At 36.4% G+C, this 22,855-nt stretch overlaps 2 protein-coding genes across 3 annotated transcripts in view; one reads left to right on the plus strand and one right to left on the minus strand.

Moving 5' to 3' along the window:
- The first annotated feature begins 966 nt into the window (after positions 1-966).
- On the plus strand, positions 967-10,815 carry rnf5 (ring finger protein 5). The gene is made up of 6 exons (XM_079591580.1): positions 967-1,251; positions 4,315-4,333; positions 5,418-5,530; positions 7,750-7,804; positions 7,883-7,991; positions 8,922-10,815. Exons 1-6 carry the CDS (start codon positions 1,052-1,054, stop codon positions 9,032-9,034), a joined length of 609 nt encoding a protein of 202 aa, XP_079447706.1. The 5' UTR covers positions 967-1,051; the 3' UTR covers positions 9,035-10,815.
- An 87-nt stretch (positions 10,816-10,902) lies between these two features.
- The window catches only part of slc44a4 (solute carrier family 44 member 4), a 28,840-nt gene continuing 16,887 nt past the window's right edge, over positions 10,903-22,855 (minus strand). The window contains exons 10-22 of one of the 2 annotated variants that reach the window (XM_079591579.1): positions 21,340-21,452; positions 20,864-20,986; positions 19,150-19,249; positions 18,796-18,888; positions 18,438-18,540; positions 17,449-17,708; positions 15,287-15,381; positions 14,409-14,512; positions 14,223-14,296; positions 13,448-13,518; positions 13,279-13,373; positions 12,115-12,199; positions 10,903-12,027 (exon numbers count right to left, since the gene is read on the minus strand). In XM_079591579.1, the coding sequence (XP_079447705.1) occupies positions 11,918-12,027; positions 12,115-12,199; positions 13,279-13,373; positions 13,448-13,518; positions 14,223-14,296; positions 14,409-14,512; positions 15,287-15,381; positions 17,449-17,708; positions 18,438-18,540; positions 18,796-18,888; positions 19,150-19,249; positions 20,864-20,986; positions 21,340-21,452 (1,426 nt within the window). In that variant the 3' untranslated portion in view covers positions 10,903-11,917. The remainder of the gene's footprint in view (positions 12,028-12,114; positions 12,200-13,278; positions 13,374-13,447; positions 13,519-14,222; positions 14,297-14,408; positions 14,513-15,286; positions 15,382-17,448; positions 17,709-18,437; positions 18,541-18,795; positions 18,889-19,149; positions 19,250-20,863; positions 20,987-21,339; positions 21,453-22,855) is intronic. The other variant, XM_079591578.1, reaches the window with a different exon arrangement.

The following is a 22,855-nucleotide window of genomic DNA, read 5'->3' on the forward strand; positions in this document are numbered from 1 at the left end:
AACTTTTCACATCCCTCCTTCTTTCATGGTGCAAACAAACTGTCGGAATGTTGAGGGAAATGAAAATAAGAATAAAATGTTAACAGCTTTGGCTTTCTGTTTCTTCTCTTTTATAAACGCGCATATTGATTCTGTATTGAGTTCTGATTGTAACCAGGAGAGGGCAGCATATCAGAGAGTTTTGAATCTGAACTAACAAAATCATCTTCCAAGATCGTTCTGCTAAACGTTCCCACTTAGCAGCCTATTGAAAATGTTATTTCTGAATGTTCTCTAAACGTCCAGTTCAAATTCCATTCACATTCCGTTTTGTAAACCTGAGGGGAATGTTGTTTTAAATGTTCTCTGAACGTTCTGAAACTACAGACTAATATTAAAAAATGTTAGACGAACATAAAACTAAAACGCTTACATTTCAGGAAAAAAAGTTCCATTAACGATTTGTAAATGTTTTGAGAACATTGTAAAAGAACAGATAGGCTACTTTTGAACCAATTGTTAAGATTTGGAAAAACGTTTGTTCGTAACTTTGAGAGAACGTTAGGAGACCGTCTGTTAGCTACAGAACCCATGAAATTAAAGGTTTGTAGTTTTGAGGTATTTTAAATGCGGCATGCAGCTACTGTTGAAAAAGTTAATCAGAAAAACATTTTTGATACATAGCCTACGTGCTTTAAACAATTATAATGATCAAAGTGTTTACTAAACAATACCAAAGACTATATAAACTTTGACAACACATTCATGTCCTATCTTATTTTATTTTCTTGTTTCGTTCTTTCCCATGTTTGTCCTGTGCAATAATGATTGAACTTGTTTAATTTGCACTTTTGTTGGAAATGTTCAAGATTCCTAAAAGATGTTTGTTTGCGCCATAGTAATTTTTCCTTGAAATATTAGTTAAAAAGAAAAGAAAAAGGAAAAACACTTATTATTTCCAGCAAGCGGAAGTGCTGTTGCGGAGTGGGAGGGGCTTGTGACTGGCATTACGTCACGTCCGCGCGAGAGCGAGAAGCAGGAGTGTACGCGCAGTGAGTGCGAGCGCGAGAGGATGGAGGCCGCAGAGCAGCAGCGGAGCTCGAGTGACGGCGCGACCGCCAGAGGAGCGGGTGTCCCGGGCAGCGGAGGCGGAGCAGGGCCCGGGGGAAGCGCGGAAGGCGAGCGGGACAGAGATCGAGCCACTTTCGAGTGTAACATCTGCCTGGACACCGCCCGAGACGCGGTCATCAGCCTCTGCGGACACCTGTTCTGGTACAGCTGATCGATAATCGATCACCATCAATATCATAACAGTAGGAGTCTGCTAAACAACACACACAGCATGACAGTGAGAAAATGATTGACAGCGAGACCCTTTACCATAGCAACCAAACCTACTTGTACGGATAATACATGTTATTGTTATTAACTCACGTAGAACTGCAGCAACACAAACACAACATGTCAAAGAACAACAGTGACAGTCTGACGTGTTGACGGAAGAATCTGTTCTCATTAATTCACCATGGTAATTAATTAATCACTTACTTCAGTCACTGTTATCATGTAACGTTAGTAACGGTTTATCTGCTTTCACTGACACAGACTTATTCATCAGATACACTGAATTTTCTTAAAAGTGCATTACAACATCATTTAAATACCATGGTATACGACTACAGTACAGTACCATAGTATTATTGAACCATAGTACCACCACAGTAAGGACATAGTTACTGCAGTTGATGTTACTAAAGTCAAATTATGGTAAACATTTCAGTCAGAATGACTGAAATATTCCTAACGAGCCCCTGCATTATTATGCTATGATTTATGAGAAGTAAAATCACAGTATTTCTTGCTCTTCTATTGTGTTTGGTGTAATTGCTGGTTACTGTGGTGATTTGTTTTGATTGACAGGGTGATATATTTTGATTGACAGGGTGATTTTTCAGCTTGTTTAAGTGTAGCTTTGCTGTAAAGCTCCTCATGACACATTCATCTGAGAGTTTATTACATTGTAATGCCTGACATATGACATAATAGTCAGACAAATGAATCAATTGATTGATTGATTTTTAATCGGGACAGTTTATTGAACCTTTTGATGACATCTAAAGAAAGTTTGCGTATGTGTTTATCAGGCTTTTATGCCTCATATAGTCAAATATATGGAGGAAAAAAACGCTAAATTTGATTCAGAGCAAATTTGATTTTGCAGATGTTGATGCTTATATCACAAATCACAACATAAAATGCAGATTCATATTAATATGTCTTAAGATGAAATGCTTATTTTTATGATAAAATCTCTGTAGTTTTCAAACATAATGCAATGCAATACAATGATAATTGAGAGATGAACTACCGGTAATAAACCTTCCTCAAAAGCCTGATGATCATATTTGGTAATAAATGATGATGGATAATCAAGTAAACCTGCTTCAGTCCAGTTGAAATATTACAAACAATATCAAAGTTATTGTTGCGTTTCCTTGATAAAATCGGAGCAGATTTGACACAGAAAGACTCGTGACGCTCGAGGACGTTTGTACAGTTATACTGACAGACTTTTACTGGATAATAAACTATCATTCAGAGACAGGACTGCAGGAGATTTCATAATTTACAGGCCTTCGATATTTACGTGTTAAATATGATACAATAGGGCTAATGAAACTTAAGTAACTTTGCAGTCTTTCAGTAACAAACGACGAACAAACAAACATGTGTCTGTGTTCCTCCTGAGTTATGCACAGGCTTGATGAGTTAATGTGATTAAAGTGTGTTGTGTTCTGCCGGACTCTTGTTCATGAGTGTGTTTCTGTGTGTTCGGTCGGACGAGATCTTCATGTGCGTTCAGTGCCGTTAGCGTGAGATTATCCGGTTAATGAGAGATTACACTGGACAGGAGGATTGAGGAGGAGTAAGAATAGATGCACACGTAACACTGACCCCTGACCCCTGTGTGTGTGTGTGTGTGTGTGTGTGTTTGTGTGTGTGTGTGTGTGTGTGTGTGTGTGTGTGTGATCACGACCCTTCATTCGTCACGTTTGTGTTGTGGATTGTGTTTGTGTGCATGACAAACGTCTCTTAGTTATTCTATATTTAGGCAACAAACCCATCAGAAGTATTTTTTCCATTCATTATGGAAAATGAAAATTATAAAGCATTATAAGCAGATACGAGGAGAGTCATAACACCACAAACTTTGATTTGAAGCAAAAAATATTAGAAAATCTGACAAAAATACAAAGACTGTGAACTTGATGGCTTTACTGAGGGAAGCATTGCGATGGAGAAATATAAAACTGCTCATTTACATATGTTGATTATATGTGTGAAAATGAGTTTTTACTTCGGGAACCGACTGTTGCGCTCTAGTGAGCGAGTCATGGCATATTTGAGATTTCTCAATGAGAAATTACATAAAATATTGGTATATATATATATATATCAATTAACCACTGTTTTCATGCCAATTGAAACCCTAAATTTATAAAATCTCATGACCATAATTCTCTCTTTTTTTTATTTCTTTTTTTTAATAATATGCCAATTTTTTTGACGTTATTATAATAAGAATTGGGAGATGGGAAATGGGAAATGTTTAATTAATAGTAAACTAAATACATTTCAATGGGATGGGCAACCATTAATCGCAATTAATCGCATCCAAAATAAAAGTTTGTGTTTAAATAATATATGTATGTGTATTGTGTATAATTATATTGTATATATAAATACACACACATGCATGTATATATTTAAGAAAAAATTGTTATTTATATATAAAATATTTATATATAATATAAATTAGGTATAAATATACACATGTGAATAGTTATTTTATATATATATATATATATATGCATATGTGTGTATTTATATATACAAAATAATTATACACAATACACACACATATATTATTTAAACACAAACTTTTATTTTGGATGCGATTAATCGTTGCGGTGCATGAAATATTATTAGTTCTAAAAATGCATGTAATGTTCTTATTATGTATTTTCTTTCTCGTGATTTTTCATGGTGAAATATTACCCAGACACGTTATCAACAGGTTTCATGGGATTCACCATATTTTATATCACATCTTTTGTAGCTTTTAATTTGCAATGCCAAATAAATTCTAAGAAAGAGGGAAATTTGCAGACGTGAATTATGCAGATGAGAATATTAACTCCTGAACGACGAGTATCATCTTCTGAAGCAATATTAATGCTGCAGGAATATTATGGGCTGTTAAAACAACATAAATGTGTTCACTAATTCTTGACTTCTCTCTCTCGGTCTCTCCTGGCTTGTCGTCTCGTGCAGTTGGCCTTGTCTTCATCAGGTGAGTGTGTGTGTGTTGTGTGTGTGTGTGTGTGTGTGTGGTTTGTTTTGTGGTTATCTAATGAGTAACACTTCACAGAAAGCCAATGAACGCTTGTACAGTATAGCAGATAACTAATATAATGTCTGACATTATACAGTATATTACAGCTGGTCATACTGAGTGGAATTACATGCTTACAAATAATTAGATAATAGAAGTTTATAATGTACAGTAGAAACTGTTTAACACTTTTATAATCTGTCATAAGGAATAATGTACAGTCAGTCACTATCTTATTTTATATGTCTATATTTTTACTTAAGTAATACTTTTATTCATCAAAGGAGCATTAAATTGATCAAAAGTCACAGTAAATCTATTTATAATGTTACGGAAGATTCTATTTCAAACAAATGCTTTCTTATGTTTCTTGAGCAGCAAATCATCATATGTGACCCTGGACAAAACCAGTCACAAGGGTCAATTTTCTGAAATTGAGATTTCTACATCACCTGAAAGCTGAATAAATAATCTCTCCATTGATGTGTGGTTTGTTAGGATAGGACAATATTTGGCCGAGACACAACTATTGAAAATCTGGAATCTGAGGGAGCAAAAAAATGTAAACATTGAGAAAATCTGCTTTAAAGTTGTGCATTTATGTTCACGATTGTGCTGCATTCACTCACAAAAATACATGTTTTATATATTTACGGTAGGAAATTTACTAAATATCTTCATGGAACATGATCTTAATATCCTCATGATTTTTGGCATAAAAGAAAAATGTATAATTTTTACCCGTACAATGTATAGTTGCTATTGCCACAGATATACCCGTGTGTCATGTGACTGGTGCTGTGGTCCAGGGTCACATATTATACTGATTTCTGAAGGGTCATGTGACACTGAAGACTGGAGTAATGATGCTGAAAATTCAGCTTTGGTCACAGGAATAAATTACACGTTACTGTATATTCACATAGAAAGCTGCTGTTTAACATTGGAATAATATTTCAGATTTTTCCTGTATTTTTGATGAAATAAAGCAGCCTTGCTGAGCAGAAGACATGTTTCAGGAACATTGTGTGGTGTGTTTCAGTGGCTGGAGACGCGTCCCAGCAGGCAGCAGTGTCCCGTGTGTAAAGCAGGAATCAGTCGAGATAAAGTCATTCCTCTGTACGGTCGTGGCAGCACCAGTCAGGAAGACCCCAGGTACTGTCGAGTGCACTAACTAGTGCTCACTCTCGCTCACTGCACACTGACTCGCTGACTGTATACAGGCATCATCAGGGAGGAGCTTTTCAAACTGTAGTTTTCTGCAATGTCACATGACCTTATTAAAGGGTTAGTTCACCTAAAACAGCGCTTCTGGGTTGTACGTCAGAACGCAGGCTCACTATTGGCCGACGCTGGTCATGTGTGTGATGCGTGTGACGTACAACACAGAACAACACAGGTTGAGCCGCTGTAGTCACTCGGACTATTTTAAACATTGTCTTTACTAACTTTCTGGGCCGGCAAGTTTCAATTACAACAGAAGCCTCTGGAGGAGTGAGACCGCTCTCAGATTTAATCACTAATATCTTCATTTGTGTTTTTGAGATGAAGGAAAGTCTGACGGGGAACAACATGAGGGAGAGTCATTACTGACATTTACATTTTTGGGTGAACTAACCCTTTAAAGGAGTAGTTCACTTTTCACAAAAAAAATTGCTGATAATTTACTCTCCCGATGTCATCCAAAATGTCCATGTCTTTCTTTCTTCAGTCGAAAAGAAATTAAGGTTTTTGAGGAAAACATTCCAGGATTTTTCTACACAGAATGGACTTCAATGGCAACCGTCTCTCCCAATGTTCAAAAGAAGGTTCAAATGTCCGTCTCAGTGCAGCTTCAAAGTCTCCACACGATCCCAGTTGAGAGATAAGAGTCTTATCCAGCGAAACCATCGGTCATTCTCAAAAAAAAAAAAACATTATATACTACTAACCAATATTGTTCGTCTAGTGCTGGTCTGCGCCAAGCATTACGTCATCACGTTGGAAAGGTCACGATTTTTTTTTATTTTATAAATTAAAACAAAGATGTTGGAGGAGAAAATGAGACAGAGTTTTTTGCTCTTCCCTACTTTTCTGAACCGGAGTACACAGACAAATAACTTAGACCGATGACATGACCTGTGACCTTTCCAAAGTGGTTGTGATGGAACCTTCTTTTGAACATTGGGAGAGACGGTTGCTATTGAAGTTCATTCTGTGTAGAAAAATCCTGGAATGTTTTCCTTTTCTTTTTGACTGAAGAAAGAAAGACATGAACATATTGGATGAGTAAATTATCAGGATTTTTTTTTTAAAAGTGAACTAATCCGTTAAGTTTATAATCAGTGAGGGCAGTAGTTGTCATCTCAGAAATAAAAAATATTATTTAGCATTTTTAATCCAGGTTTGTGTGAAGTGATTTTGGTTATCCCATCAAATAATGAGTCAAGTAGGAGATGTTTATGAAAAATTATGTTTAATTTGTCACGAGATATGGAAGGTCAAGTCGAGTGCATTGCATTGTGGGTCTCTAACAGCATGTTATTCTGGCAAATGTACAGGAGGATGCAGAACATTCACACTGCAGACAGAGCATGACATGCACAACATGAACTGATGTAGAGCGTGTGTGTGCTTCGGGTCACGTGAAGGATTGAGAAATTAATGAATAATTAATGTTAATAAATAACCATTGAAGCCAGTGGGAATTTTAAATGTAAATAAGGTTTGTTTGTAGTGCACCAGGGTTATTATAGTTAACTACAACTACTACAAACATTTGTGTAATAATTTAAATAAATCTGAAATGAAATGGAGAAGCGGAGTCAGTTGAGACTGTAGGTAATATTAATAATATTTTATTCATATTTTTTGTAAGTGTTTGTTTAATACCCTGTTTCTGATGTGTTATACTGTTTATTTCTATTTTCTACTTTAATGTGTATTTGATTGCATGTGTTTATTGCATATAGAATAACAGCTGTCAGCAAGAAGAAATTATTTATTTGTTTATTTATTTGCATAGAGAGAGAGAGAGAGAGAGAGAGAGAGAGAGAGAGAGAGAGAGAGTTTGAGTGTTTGTTGTGATTGTATCTTCAGGCTAATGGTTTTACTCATTTGAAGTGTGTGTGTGTGTGTGTGTGTGTGTGTGTGTGTGTGTGTGTGTGTGTGTGTGTGTGTGTGTGTGTGTGTGTGTGTGTGTGTGTGTGTGTGTGTGTGTGTGTGTGAGATGTATATATTTTCTTACACAGGAATTAAAATCATGGGGAATAATGTTTTGAACATTACTATTAGTAAACTACAGTTTTAACAAAGTGTTATAAAAATTCATTTAAAAATAATTAAATAGCAAACAATGAAATCAAATAAAAAACAATCAAATCTGTGTGTTACAGATTGAAAACGCCACCGCGACCTCAGGGTCAAAGGACAGAGCCCGAGAGCAGAGGGGTGAGCGTCCGTCCTGACATCATTATGGTGTGTGGTTATGAGTGTATTATTAATATGATCATATCTCTCTCTCTACAGTTTCAGGGTTTTGCCGACACAGGGTTTCACATGTCGTTTGGAATCGGTGCTTTTCCGTTCGGTTTCTTCACCACAGTCTTTAACGCCAACGACCCTTTTCACAGACCAGGTCAGTGTTGCTGTTTCCTCATGACATGTGACCCTGAACACAAACCCAGTCACATGACACACGGGTATATCTGTGGCAATAGCCAACAATACATTGTATGGGTCAAAATTATACATTTTTCTTTCATGCCAAAAATCATGAGGATATTAAGATCATGTTCCATGAAGATATTTAGTAAATGTCCTACCGTAAATATATAAAACATGTATTTGTGTGAGTGAATGCAGCACAATCGTGAACATAAATGCACAACTTTAAAGGAGATTTTCTCAATGTTTACATTTTTTTGCTCCTCAGATTCCAGATTTTCAATAGTTGTGTCTCGACCAAATATTGTTCTATCATAACAAACCACACATCAATGGACAGATTATTTATTCAACTTTTGTGTGATGTATAATTCTCAATTTCAAATTTTTGACCCATGTGACTGGTTCTGTGGTCACATATGCTCTCTGTTAAAGGGGTCACGACATGAGAAATCAAATGTGTCTTGATTTTTTGACATATAAGAGTTGTTGTACCATTCAAACATCCTGCAAGTTTCAGAGCTTAAAACATCCTCATTATAATAAAGCATTTATTTAATCAATCTCCAAAAAAACGCTCGTTTGGATAATGCGGTATCTGTGAAGTAACACATTTGCATATGAGCCTCCAGTCTATCAGTTATACATCATCATACTATAGGCCCCGCCCACTGGCTGTCATTTGTTTAGTTTTTTTGTGCAAAAAACTTTATTAGCATCATAAGTGAACCTCAAGGAACTAAAATGTTTTTAAAAATCCATGTCATGACCCCTTTAAGGTTTTCTTGTTCAAATATAAGCTTTAAGTCAGGATTCCTGTATGCTCTGTCAAATGTGTTTGGTTGGTTTCTAAAGCCGTGTGTGTGTGTGTGTGTGTGTGTGTGTGTGTGTGTGTTTTCAGATCCTCATTATGATCATCAAGGCAACGGCAATCCCGTCAACGGCAACAACTGGCAGGACTCGCTCTTCCTCTTCCTGGCCATCTTCTTCTTCTTCTGGATGCTGAGTGTGTGAGTGTGTGTGTGATTGCTTCAGATGATGGACGTGGACACTGTCTCGTTTGTGTGCTTTCAGAAGATGAACTCACTATCTGTCTGTCTGTGTCTCATATCCATATATACACACACACACACACACACTCTCTCTCACTCACACACTCTCTCTCAATCACACACTCACTCACTCATACTCACACACATACACACACACACACACACTGTCAATCACACACTCACACACGCACGCACACACACCAGTGTTGAGAGACAGTATTAATGAGCCGTCAGTAGATGAAACACTACAGCCGTTGATGAATCTCACCATAACATCTCATGTTCGCCTCAGAATGCAGAGATTTACATTGAGCATAATTAAGAAACTTATTTCAATAAACCTCGATCTAGAATTATTATTTTCATGATGATTAAACACATTCATCCCCAAACCCTCATTACTTTAAACTGTTGTTTTTACTGTAGTAATATATAAAGAAAAGTCCATTACGGTACTAAGAATAGTCTTAATTTATTATTGAGTGATTAATCGTCATGACAATGCATACGCTCATTCTCATAATGAAATATTACCCAGACTCGTTCACCACTTTTTGTAGCTTTTCATTTTCATGCCAAAGAAGTTTTGAAACGTGAGAAATATGAAGGCAGACGTGATTTATGGATGTGTTTATTGGGACACTTCTGACAGCGTGTCGAGGCGTGTGTGTTTGAACAGAATGTATTACAGGAATGACAATTTCACAATTTAGGATTAATTTTTTTCTCCTAAAAATCATAAACGCAGATTCTTAAACATTTGATTTGGGAGTGAAATATGACCTGAACATGTTTTTGTGAGATTCAGCCGTTGTGTTCAATGTTCAGGCTAGTGAAGATCTAGCTTTAGCCTCAGACGCACACTATAGTCATAAGCTAATCTAGATCAGACTCGACTCCAGAGCGTCGGGTTTGTTCAGGAAGTGTTTCCACAACAGTTTATCCGCCGTGTGTGTTTGTTGTGTAAAGCAGACATGACCGCTAACACACAGAGTACATCATTACTGTTATTAATCACCTTATTATGAGTTAACACGTTATGAGTTCAGTTATGATTGACAGGGTGAATGAGTGATTTATGCATTGAGTAAATATATTATGGTCATAGATAAGAAACTTATGAAAATGAATTAAATTTTCGTCCTGCTAATGTGGTATGTGAGTGTTGGGGAGCGTTAGCTCCTCGTGTGTGTGTGTGTATGTGTGTATATATGGATATTGTACATGATGTTTTTAAACGTCTCTCTGTCATTGGCTGTGACGTTGATTGACAGCCGAGAGGTGATTGGCTGTGACGTTGATTGACAGCCGAGAGGTGATGGTTTGTAATCCTGTTGGTTTTAACTGTTTTGTCAGTGTAACAAACATCCTGTGAAAAAGAACATTCGTGTTTATTTCCTCTCGCTGCAGTGATTGGCCGGTTTGGCCTTCTTGTCTAAAGACTGGCCACGCCCACTTTTATGACGTCACATTGTTGATTGACGGCTGCCCGGCAGTAAAAGTGGGCGGGGTTTACGGGCAGAATCCGTTGATTCTTACTGGATGATTTTGGGTGACTTTAGTTAATTAAAATTGCTCTTGTTTGTCTACTTTCCTTTTTTGCATATCACTGGTTAATTATGTTTGTAACAAGCCTTCTTTGCCATAAAAGTCTTTTGGTAGCTAAATTGCATATAATTATTGTGCATATGGGCCAGAAACTAAAGTGGGTGTGGGCACTTGATAAATAAACATTTAATACAACGGTGTGGTAATTTTTATATATAGTAAAGATGTTATATGTATTCAAGTGCTTTATATAATATTCATGAAACTGATGGCAAATATATAAAAGAAAATAAGCACCTGTTAATATGCAACATTTTTATTAGATTTATCCATGTGTATATATATATATATATATCTTTAAATAAATATTCTGTTTACATCCAGTTCGCACTAAATCAAACACAAATCATATAAAACATGAACTACTGTAACTATAAAACATTCAAAACAAAGTCTTTCTTTCCTTCATGCTTATGGAGTTTCTTATATCGGACTGTTTGTGTTTTAGTTTCTATTACTAAGTTTAAAAAAATTGGCTTTAAAAATAGTACAGTAGTTTTGGAAGAACAGTTTGTTATTTATTAATCTGCACCTAAAACAGTCAATTATGCGTGTAATATTACAGGTTCAACTCAATTTTTAATATCGTGCAAAAATATCAGTAAATCAACTTAAAAGGTGAAACTAATATATTATATAGACTCATTACATGCAAAGTGAGATATTTCAAGCCTTTATTTGTAATAATTTTGATGATTATGGCTTACAGCTTATGAAACCTTTTCACAATATTATAATTTTGAATTTGTAGTTTCCATAAGCTGTAAGCCATAATCATCAAAATTATAACAAATAAAAGCTTGAAATATCTCACTTTGCATGTAATGAGTCTATATAATATATTAGTTTCACCTTTTAAGTTGAATTACTGAAATAAATTAACTTTTGCACCATACTCTGATTTGTCGAGTTGCGCCTGTAGTTTCACAGTGTATATCTTACTAAAAAAATAAAATAAAAGGCTAATAATAAAGGCTTTGGCTCAGACATCATTCAAACGCACTGAAAGATCCTCAGTTTGGTTTCTTGAACAAAGTGCGTCAAGGAAAAAAAATAAAATCACTTAAACACACAGGCACTTCTTCAGTTAAATGAACTCTTGAGATGTCGAGTCTCGGTAACATGTCTAAAAAAAAAAAAAAAAACGATGTGTAAAAGTGTCTGTACATGATTCGCTGGGATCTTGAAAGTGACGGTGCGTAGACCTTCATCATCATCTTCTTCATCATCGTCGTCTTCATGAGCCGGTCTTGGGCTGCTTGTTCTTCTTGTTCAGGATCTTCATCAGGTTCTTGGACATGAAATAGGGTTTCTCTGCACTGCCGTCGTTACGCTCCAGATCCTCCACTGAACACACACACACACACACACACTGTTATTATCATAGTCAAACGAGCTGTTAATGAGCAGCGATCATGTAAACGAGGCACTCACGGAAGCACAGGAACAGTGTGTCCACACCCATGTTATACACGCTGAAGAAGCCGTGAGCGATCAGATACGCTCCGAACACCACCGTCTGTCACACACACACACACACACGTCACTTCTCAAAACAGAAACATTTCATTCATCAGTGCAGCTTTTTATCTTATAATTATGACACAAACCAAAATTGACATACTAAGACAAGCCAAAATTATGACTTGGTTTGAGATCATTTTACCTTTTCATGTCAATTTTGACTTAATATGGGAATTTCAACTGGTCATAATTTTGACTTAAAAAGTTAATTATGACAAAGTCTAAATTATGGCAGTCAAAATTATGTTATTTTGACATGTCATAATATCGAATTAGTATGTACATTTCAACTTATGTTGAATTAAGTGACTTGTTTAAATAAAAAAAGGGATTTAAAAAGTCAAAATCATGACATAGTACGTGATCATTTTACCTTTTGTCCATTTTGACTTAATACGTCAATGTCATAATTTTGACTAAGTCAAAAAATCCAACTAAAGTGAAATTGACAGATTTTTTTTTTATATTAGACTATAGGCTTTTTTTGTCATAATTGACTTATTTAAATTAAAAAATGGATACAACTTTTTTATTTCCTGTTTTAAATCGTTTTTAGATTTTTAGCTTATTTTGCACAAAAATGAAGGCTATTTTACATGCAGATGTTTTACTTTTTGTAAAATAAAATAAAATACTGTAATGCAAAAATTTTCAACAACATTAAATGTGTGTCATCATATAAACTTCACTGTTGGTTTCCTAGAGAGAGAGAGAGAACAGGACTAATCATCAAATATAATCACAATACAATAAAAGTAAAGAAAATAAAGCCTATTTAAGGACCATTTTCTTTCGTTTGGTTTTCGGGCTGAAATAGTTGTCAGATTTAGTGAGATATTCGTTCCATATTAAATGTATGTAAGACCAATCAGAATTCAGTATGCAAATGCGATGACATCATAACGTCACTTAGATATTGAACGCTCAACATTTGATGAAGAGTAAATCAGTGGTTCATTTTCCAACTTAAATCTCTTTGCAGTCTAATGTTCACAGAGCGAATAGACCAGGTTTGGGTGAATGAAGCGATGTGAGCGGGACTGAGGTGTGTGTGTGTGTGTGTGTGTGTCTCACTATGATGGGCATCCAGTAGTAGTTGAGAGCTGCTGTCTGAAACGTGGTTCCTGTATTGGGAATACCGCCGGAGAAGAAGAAGAAGGCCAGCACACCTGAGAAGAGATGAGAGGTCAGTGTGTGTGTGTGTGTGTGTGTGTGTGTGTGTCTCTCTCTCACACACACTCACCCACTCCACCGACCACCAGCAGCTTCCCGAAGAACAGCAGCAGATCCGTGACTTTATCCAGCACCACGACCCTGAGGAGCATCAGCTCAGAGTCAGCACTGGATCATCATTTACACTCCGGCAGAAATTACATCAAAAACTCAAATATCCAGTCATACTTTCGACTTTTTGTCATCATTTTGACTTATGCCATATACGGGCATCAACAACATTCATAGTTTTTACTTGGTATGTCAATTTCTGCGTTTTATCTCAGTTTCAACTTGTCATAATTATGTCATAAATTTCGTTTCTTTTTAACGTCAATTTTGCCTTTTTTTCATAAATATGGCATTTTATGTCAGTTTTTACTTTATGTCATAAAAAGTATAAATTGTCAATTGACAAAAAAAATATATTATTAAATTAATAATAAGTCACCATTTAGATTTTTCATCACGTAAATATGACTCAGTATGTCATAATTTCAACATGTCAATTTGATTTGTCATAATTATTTCTTTGTCATAATTGTCAAGTCTTATTTTTGTCTCCCAATTGTGTCTTTTTATGGCATTATTACGGCATTTTATGTTAGTTTTTACTTTTTTTCCCCTATGTGGCAGAAATGAACTTTCAGAAGTTGCGATTAAATACAATAAAGTTTGTATTTAGTATTTATGGAAGTTTACGCATTAACAAATGTATCATGCATTTAATTAATTTGTATTTGTTATATGAATCTTGTTTTCATGATTGGTGTGCAGATGTTCAGGCGTCAGTGACGCCGTCTCACCGGATGATGTTCCTCATGAGCAGAGAGAACGCGTTCTTCGCCGACACACAGAAGTTCTTCCCGTACACAGCGATCTACAATCACACAAACACTGACAGTTACTCGTGTGTGTGTGTGTGTGTGTGTGTGTGTGTGTGTGTGTGTGTGTGTGTGTGTGTGTGTGTGTGTGTGAGAGAGTTCACGTACCATGATGTAAGCGTTCCTGTTGATGAACTTGATGAATTTCTCCAGACACCAGAAGCAGCATTTGAGACAACACATGAGGAACCGCGCGCATGGGTTCTGAGCCGCTACACACACACACACACACATTAATGTTTAAGTTCATTAAGTCAATCTAGACAAACACATTTACATCTGACATCTGTGTTTGAGAAGCGTAGAGCAGGGTTATTCTTTTTAACTAAAACTATTGAAGGGATTTTTGTTAACTCAAATAAAGCTTAAATAATATCAAATATAAATGTTATATGAAAAATTTGAGAAACGTTCCCATGGCAACTAACTGCAATAAGTTTAAGTTGAGGCACTGAAATTACTAAATGGAAATAAATTAAAAACTAAATTTTAAATCAAACTACATGTAAACTAAACTAAACTTTAAATTAAATAATAAAAATAAGAATAAAAATAATAAAAGCATATAACAAAATTACTATAGATTAAATAAAAATAAAATGATAAAAAATGAAAAGAAATTAAAGTTAGAATAAAAACTAAATCTAAATACTAGTAATTAAACAAATAATAAAAGCATACAGCAAAAGTGAAAATGAAACAAAGTTTTATTTGAATTTAAATATTTAATAAAAAATATAATATATAAATAATAACACTAACATTAAACTAAAAGCTATAATTAAATAAAATAAAAAGTTAAACCTAAATAATAAAATAAAAATAATAAAAGCATATTATAAAATTAAAACAAAATATGAAATAAAAAGATAATTCAAGTGTTAATAAAAACTATAATAATATATCAATAATTCAGAAAGAAGAGTCAGAGTGAGATAAACGTCAGACGTCAAACACACACACATAAATACACTCTATATACTGACCTTTGAACTTGTGGTCCAGATACTCCAGGATGATGCGTACGAGCTGGACCAGCGTGAGGATGAGCGCGCCGAACGCCAGAGAGCCCACGTGATACCTGCCAGAAATTAATAAATCAATAAGACACCAGATTCATAAAGCAAGGCTTTTACACACTACACCAATACAGCAGATTTAGTGTTTTCCCCTCATTAATATTCAAATATTCCATATCCATCCATGCAGCTGTACGTCAGAGCGCCATCTAGTGTCTCAAACCAGTGACATCCGTGTTTATTAATCCATATTTCTGCTCTTTCTCTGAACCATTTATTACTGCTCTTTATTTTAAACAAAAAATAGTTTCGTTTTATAAACTCTTATTAACCTGTAATAATTTCTCCACTTTGAAATGCCTTTTCTTTTATCCTGACGTCATCAAGACTGCGGAAAAATAATATTGACCAGTAATATCACAAGCTAATATCCACAATCCAAAATATGATCAAATATTTTAAGACTTAAGTCATTTTATTGACATTTTATTATGAAGAATAAATAAAATTATATTAAATACCATATTTATTGTTATTATTATTATTATTATTATTATCTGCTGGTTAAATCCTGATGGATAAATATGAACACATATTTTAACACTCATAAGTCCTTGTATTGAATGTTTATTAGATAAATTATATTAAACAGCATATTTATTATTAATACTACTACTAATAATAATAACTGCAGCTGAAATCCTGATGGAAGACTCTTAAGTCATTGTATTGAATTATTACTATAAATAATACATTTAAATGATAATGATTAAATTGATATAAATTATACTATTAGTTGCCAGCTGTAGTTCCCTCTTAAAAACACGGTTTTTTTTCACAGTGGATGAAGAAGAACCATTTCAGGAGCATCACAGAACCACAGATGGCAGTAGAGAGTGTTTGTGTGTAGTAAAGAGCGTCTGTGTAGTGAGTGTGTGTGTAGTAGAGAGCGTGTGTGTAGTAAAGAATGTGTGTGTGTGTGTGTAGTAGAGAGCGTGTGTGTAGTAAAGAGCGTGTGTGTGTGTGTGTGTAGTAGAGAGCGTGTGTGTAGTGAGCGTGTGTGTGTAGTGAGTGTCTGTGTGTAGTGAGTGTGTGTGTGTTTTCAGTAGAGAGCGTGTGTGTGTAGTAAAGAGTGTGTGTGTAGTGAGTGTGTGTGTGTGTAGTGAGTGTGTGTGTTTGCAGTAGAGGGCGTGTGTGTGTAAAAAAGAGCGCGTGTGTAGTAAAGAGTGTGTGTGTAGTAGAGAGCGGCGTGTGTGTAGTGAGTGTGTGTGTGTGTGTAGTGAGTGTGTGTGTGTAGTAGAGAACGTGTGTGTGTAGTGAGCGTGTGTGTAGTAAAGAGCGTGTGTGTAGTAGAGAGCGTGAGTGTAGGGACCGTGTGTGTAGTAAAGTGTGTGTGTGTGTGTGTGTTTGTGTAGTAGAGAGCGTGGGTGTAGTGAGTGTGTGTGTGTGTGTGTAGTAAAGAGTGTGTGTGTAGTAAAGAATGTGTGTGTGTGTGTGTAGTAGAGAGCGTGTGTGTAGTAAAGAGCGTGTGTGTGTGTGTGTGTAGTAGAGAGCGTGTGTGTAGTGAGCGTGTGTGTGTAGTGAGTGTCTGTGTGTAGTGAGTGTGTGTGTGTTTTCAGTAGAGAGCGTGTGTGTGTAGTAAAGAGTGTGTGTGTAGTGAGTGTGTGTGTGTGTAGTGAGTGTGTGTGTTTGCAGTAGAGGGCGTGTGTGTGTAAAAAAGAGCGCGTGTGTAGTAAAGAGTGTGTGTGTAGTAGAGAGCGGCGTGTGTGTAGTGAGTGTGTGTGTGTGTGTAGTGAGTGTGTGTGTGTAGTAGAGAACGTGTGTGTGTAGTGAGCGTGTGTGTAGTAAAGAGCGTGTGTGTAGTAGAGAGCGTGAGTGTAGGGACCGTGTGTGTAGTAAAGTGTGTGTGTGTGTGTGTGTTTGTGTAGTAGAGAGCGTGGGTGTAGTGAGTGTGTGTGTGTGTGTGTAGTAAAGAGTGTGTGTGTAGTAGAGAGCGTGTGTGTAGTAAAGAGTGTGTGTGTGTAGTAAAGAGCGTGTGTGTAGTGTGTGTGTGTGTGTGTGTGTGTGTGTGTGTGTGTGGTAAAGAGCGTGTGTGTAGTAAAGAGTGTGTGGTGAGTGTGTGCTCTCACCGCAGGGCTCGGATGAAGGACTGGCTCAGTGGGAATGTTGGGATATCCGCAGGTTTCCTGAAGGCCCAGTAATACGAGGCGAAGGCGCCGGCCAGCGTGCATTGGCCCAGAGCGATCACGAAGTTCACACACCACAGGAACGCCACCACGTTGTAGATCTGCAGGTTGAAGATGCTCTTCTGGACCAAACCCTCGGAGTTATAGTTGATGAAGACACAGCGAGCCGACGCACAGCCCGGATACTGACTGATGTTGAACATCTGTGGAGCAACACACACACACACACACATCACTGACTCCTCACGACTCGAGAACACTCCTGATGCTTCTCCTGACTCCAGTGATCTCACGTGTGTCACAATCTGAGTGTGTGTGTGTGTGTTGTTGACTTCTGTGATCTCACATGTCACAATCTGTGTGTGTGTGTGTGTGTGTGTGTGTGTTGTTGACTCCAGTGATCTCATGTGTGTCACAATCTGAGTGTGTGTGTGTGTGTTGTTGACTCCAGTGATCTCACGTGTGTCACAATCTGAGTGTGTGTGTGTGTGTTGTTGACTTCTGTGATCTCACATGTCACAATCTGTGTGTGTGTGTGTGTGTGTGTGTGTGTGTGTTGTTGACTCCAGTGATCTCATGTGTGTCACAATCTGAGTGTGTGTGTGTGTGTTGTTGACTTCTGTGATCTCACATGTCACAATCTGTGTGTGTGTGTGTGTGTGTGTGTGTGTTGTTGACTCCAGTGATCTCACGTGTGTCACAATCTGAGTGTGTGTGTGTGTGTTGTTGACTCCAGTGATCTCACGTGTGTCACAATCTGAGTGTGTGTGTGTAAGTGTGATGTTGACTCCAGTGATCTCACATGTGTCACAATCTGAGTGTGTGTGTGTGTGTGTGTTGTTGACTTCAGTGATCTCACATGTCACAATCTGAGTGTGTGAGTGCGTGTGTGTGTGTGTGTGTGTGTGTGTGTGTGTGTGTGTGTGTCTGACCTCTGGGTCGCAGGTCTCGTTGGCTTGTATGTTGTTGCAGTTTTCCAGCGAGGCGTTCAGTGACACAACTCTGTACACCGGAGCGCCTGACGTGGCCAGATATCTGAACACACACTCAGTCAAAGATTCACAACATCACACACTGAATACACAACTAAACATTCAGATACAGATGAGAAACACACACTGATCTGCAAGCACAACACACACACACACAGAGATTGTGACATGTGAGATCACTGAAGTTAACAACACACACACTCACACATACAAACACTCTCTTACACACACACACACACTCGCTCTCACACACACACAGTCACACATTCACTTGCTCTCTCACACACACAAAGGATACAGCGCTGTGATTCCCCAGTACGACACACACACCAACAGCAGCACAAACGTGACGATGGGATAGAAAAGTGTAGACATCATGTGACCCAACGCCCTGAAAATACACACACACACACACACACGTTTACTCACTACTCAACTTAAACAACTAAAACATGATCATGCTCATATTATTAATATCTGTGTGTCCTGGGATCAGCTTCAGCTTCTGCTCTGGACTCAGTGACAATGTTTTACACACACATATGTTTAATGCATGAGCAGCTGGAAGCTTGTACACACACACACACACACACACACAGGATTGCGTGTGTTTCAGTGAGACGTGGTCCCTGATAATGAGGTGTTCATGTACTTGCTGGTCTCCTGAATGAGAGCGATGGCGATGAGAATGCGAGTCCTGAGGAAGATCAGCGCCAGCAGAAGAACGGCCTCCACGATACACAGGATAATCACTGCAACACACACTCTCTCGTCAGTTATCATACACACATCAAACACATTGTTATTACCTGCTGTTAAATTCTGATGGATAAATATGAATACAAAATTCATCATTGTTTTGGATTACATTTTTTTTAATTTGTTATAAATTAATATAAATAATTCTGATAGATAAATATGAACAAATATTTAAAATATGAACATATATAAATATGAAGAAATATATGAAACTGAAGAGCTATAGCTAAAGTATTTCAATTATTTTTAAATAAAATAAAATTAAATGTGTGTGTAATTAAATATGTAATTAAATGTGTAAAAGTGTGTAAAAGCATGTGTAAAAGTGTATGTAAGTGTGTAAAAGTGTATAGAAGTGTGTAAAATGTGTAAAAACAAGTGTAAAAGTGTATAAAAGCATGTGTAAGTGTATAAAAGTGTGTAAAAGTGTATAGAACTGTGTAAAAGTGTATGTAAGTGTGTAAAAGTGTATAGAAGTGTGTAAAATGTGTAAAAACAAGTGTAAAAGTGTATAAAAGCATGTGTAAAAGTGTATTAAAAGCATGTGTAAAAGTGTGTAAAAGTGTATAAAAGCATGTGTAGAAGTGTGTAAAAGTGTATAGAAGTGTATAGAAGTGTGTAAAAGTGTATAAAAGCATGTATAAAAGTGTAAAGAAGTGTGTAATAGTGTGTAAAAGGTGTAAAAGTGTATTAAAAGCATGTGTAAAAGTGTGTAGAAGTGTGTAAAAGTGTATTAAAAGCATGTGTAAAAGTGTGTAGAAGTGTGTAAAAGTGTATTAAAAGCATGTGTAAAAGTGTATAAAAGTGTGTAAAAGTGTATTAAAAGCATGTGTAAAAGTGTAAAGAAGTGTAAAGAAGTGTGTAAAAGTGTATTAAAAGCATGTGTAAAAGTGTGTAGAAGTGTGTAAAAGTGTATTAAAAGCATGTGTAAAAGTGTGTAAAAGTGTATTAAAAGCATGTGTAAAAGTGTAAAGAAGTGTAAAGAAGTGTGTAAAAGGTGTAAAAGTGTATTAAAAGCATGTGTAAAAGTGTAAAGAAGTGTGTAAAAGTGTATTAAAAGCATGTGTAAAAGTGTAAAGAAGTGTGTAAAAGTGTATTAAAAGCATGTGTAGAAGTGTGTAGAGGTGTATAAAAGCATGTGTAGAGGTGTGTATAAGTGTGTATAAGTGTGTAGAGGTGTGTAGAAGTGTGTAGAGGTGTGTAGAAGTGTGTAGAGGTGTGTAGAAGTGTGTAGAGGTGTGTAGAAGTGTATAAAAGCATGTGTAGAGGTGTGTATAAGTGTGTATAAGTGTGTAGAGGTGTGTAGAAGTGTGTAGAGGTGTGTAGAGGTGTGTAGAGGTGTGTAGAGGTGTGTAGAGGTGTGTAGAAGTGTATAAAAGCATGTGTAGAGGTGTGTATAAGTGTGTATAAGTGTGTAGAGGTGTGTAGAAGTGTGTAGAGGTGTGTAGAAGTGTGTAGAGGTGTGTAGAAGTGTGTAGAGGTGTGTAGAAGTGTATAAAAGCATGTGTAGAGGTGTGTATAAGTGTGTATAAGTGTGTAGAGGTGTGTAGAAGTGTGTAGAGGTGTGTAGAGGTGTGTAGAGGTGTGTAGAGGTGTGTAGGACTCACAGAAGGCCAGCCAGGTGTCCCGCACCTGCAGATACACCTTCACGTTGACGGTGAAGCCCACGTTATTGAAGGTGTTGCTAGAGCCGGCCAGAGACATGTACTCATTATAACAGTACCAGATACCTGACGGAGAATCACACACTTTATTAATATCAGTCATCAAAAATATCATCAGCTACTTTGACCGGCCCAGAGTGCTTATATCAGCACGTCTCCAACAGTTCACTCATTAACCCTTCATTAATCGTCAACTAAATCACGTGCACCCTCGTCAAGATTCAACATCACAGTCCAAATAACAGCATTTTGTGCCCGCGAGACTTTATGACAGAAAATATGTCCGCTTAGCATATTGTTTCTCATATCTGTAAATCTGGACAAAGGCTCAGATGAACATGTCAGATGTGGGATTTGTCACTGGATGATGTCATCGTTGTTTAGAACACAATGTAACACGTTTATTATGGTGAGTTTACCGAAGGCTCCGACCGCCAGAACGCCGACGATGAGGATCCAGATGAGGACGGGTGCAGTGAAGCGCAGCAGCAGGAGGAAGAGGACACTGACCACCATCGCAATCACCAGACCACTGACACACACACACACAGAGAGACTTACGTCACACTCAAGCCCCCACACACACCAAACAATGCCACTCAAAATACTAAACATGCAACAAGAGTGATAGTGGGATCTTTGCAGAGGTGGACAGTAACAAAGTACATTTACTTGAGTATTATTTTTTCTGGAAACTTTTACTTTAACTTCACTACATTTGAAAGACAAATATCGTACTTTTTACTCCACTACATTTCTGTCAAGGTCCTTGAGTAGAAAGTAGTAACGTACGTCAGGGATTATTTGTGTTGCATTTTGGTTGTAAATGAAAGTCTGGTTGACGTCAGAACTCGACTGATGTTGGTTTCTGACGTCAACCGATTTTCAACCACAATACAACGTCTGTCCAACGCTGGAGATTAACGTCAATCTGCCACTGGATTCTGACATCAACATGATTTTAATTTTCAACGTTGGGTTTGGTCTTCTAAATGTGAATTTTGTCATTGTTTTGGATCACACTAGCTTATAGATAACCAGGCTAACATATTCATACTAAACGCCAAACAACTGGGAACAGCCGTTTGTGTGTCCGAAACCATTGTGGACGTTATTGAGTGACTTATTCAATCCCACGACTGAACTGTGTTCTAGAAATACATGTGATATTGATATGAGGGTAGACCGGCAGAGATTCAGAGGCATAAGTTACTGTAAATTGGTTATTACATGCAACAATGCAACAATAATAAAACAATGCATTGACATTTACTTTTATACTTAAGTACTTTTAAAAATGAGTACTTCTGTACTTTTACTTAAGTAAAAATCTGTCTTTACAACTTTTACTTGTAACGGAGTAATATTTGACCAGTAGTATCTGTACTTTTACTCAAGGAAGGAAGTTGTGTACTTTGTCCACCTCTGGATCTTTGACAGGGGAATGACACAAGAGAAACTGAACAAGAACACGACACACAAAACTAAAAAAAGTCAATTGTTTTGTTCTGAATTAATTATGCATGTAATTACATATAAAAATTATAAATGAATTACATAAATGATACTTACACTATATAAACTGTAAAAATAAATTAATAATAATAATAATTGTTATTAAATTCTATACATATGTACTAGGTATTTGTATATACAGTATATATATATATATACACACACACACACACACACATTTAATCATTAATATTAATTTAGATATTCATTGATTATATATATACTGTATAAGGGATATAGTCTAAAAAATTAAATAAAAAATTCTTGAAATAAAATAAATTTGAACTGAAATCAAATAAAATAAATTATAATATACATTTAGCTTAAATGTACTAAAAAATTTGTTTTAAAAGAACAAAGATACATAACAAAATTACTAAAACTTCAAATTTAAATTGAGAACAAAAGATAAAAATGAAA

The sequence above is a fragment of the Phoxinus phoxinus genome (genome assembly GCF_949152265.1).
Source record: "Phoxinus phoxinus genome assembly, chromosome: 19".
Taxonomy (NCBI): domain Eukaryota; kingdom Metazoa; phylum Chordata; class Actinopteri; order Cypriniformes; family Leuciscidae; genus Phoxinus; species Phoxinus phoxinus.

What these genes read in the sequence shown, in the direction of transcription:
- rnf5 (XM_079591580.1), top strand. Translation starts at nt 1,052, where the DNA reads ATGGAGGCCGCAGAGCAGCAGCGGAGCTCGAGTGACGGCGCGACCGCC. An exon ending in ACCAGTCAGGAAGACCCCAG is followed by an intron (nt 5,531 to 7,749) that starts GTACTGTCGAGT and finishes TGTGTGTTACAG; the next exon opens with ATTGAAAACGCCACCGCGAC. An exon ending in CAGAGCCCGAGAGCAGAGGG is followed by an intron (nt 7,805 to 7,882) that starts GTGAGCGTCCGT and finishes CTCTCTCTACAG; the next exon opens with TTTCAGGGTTTTGCCGACAC.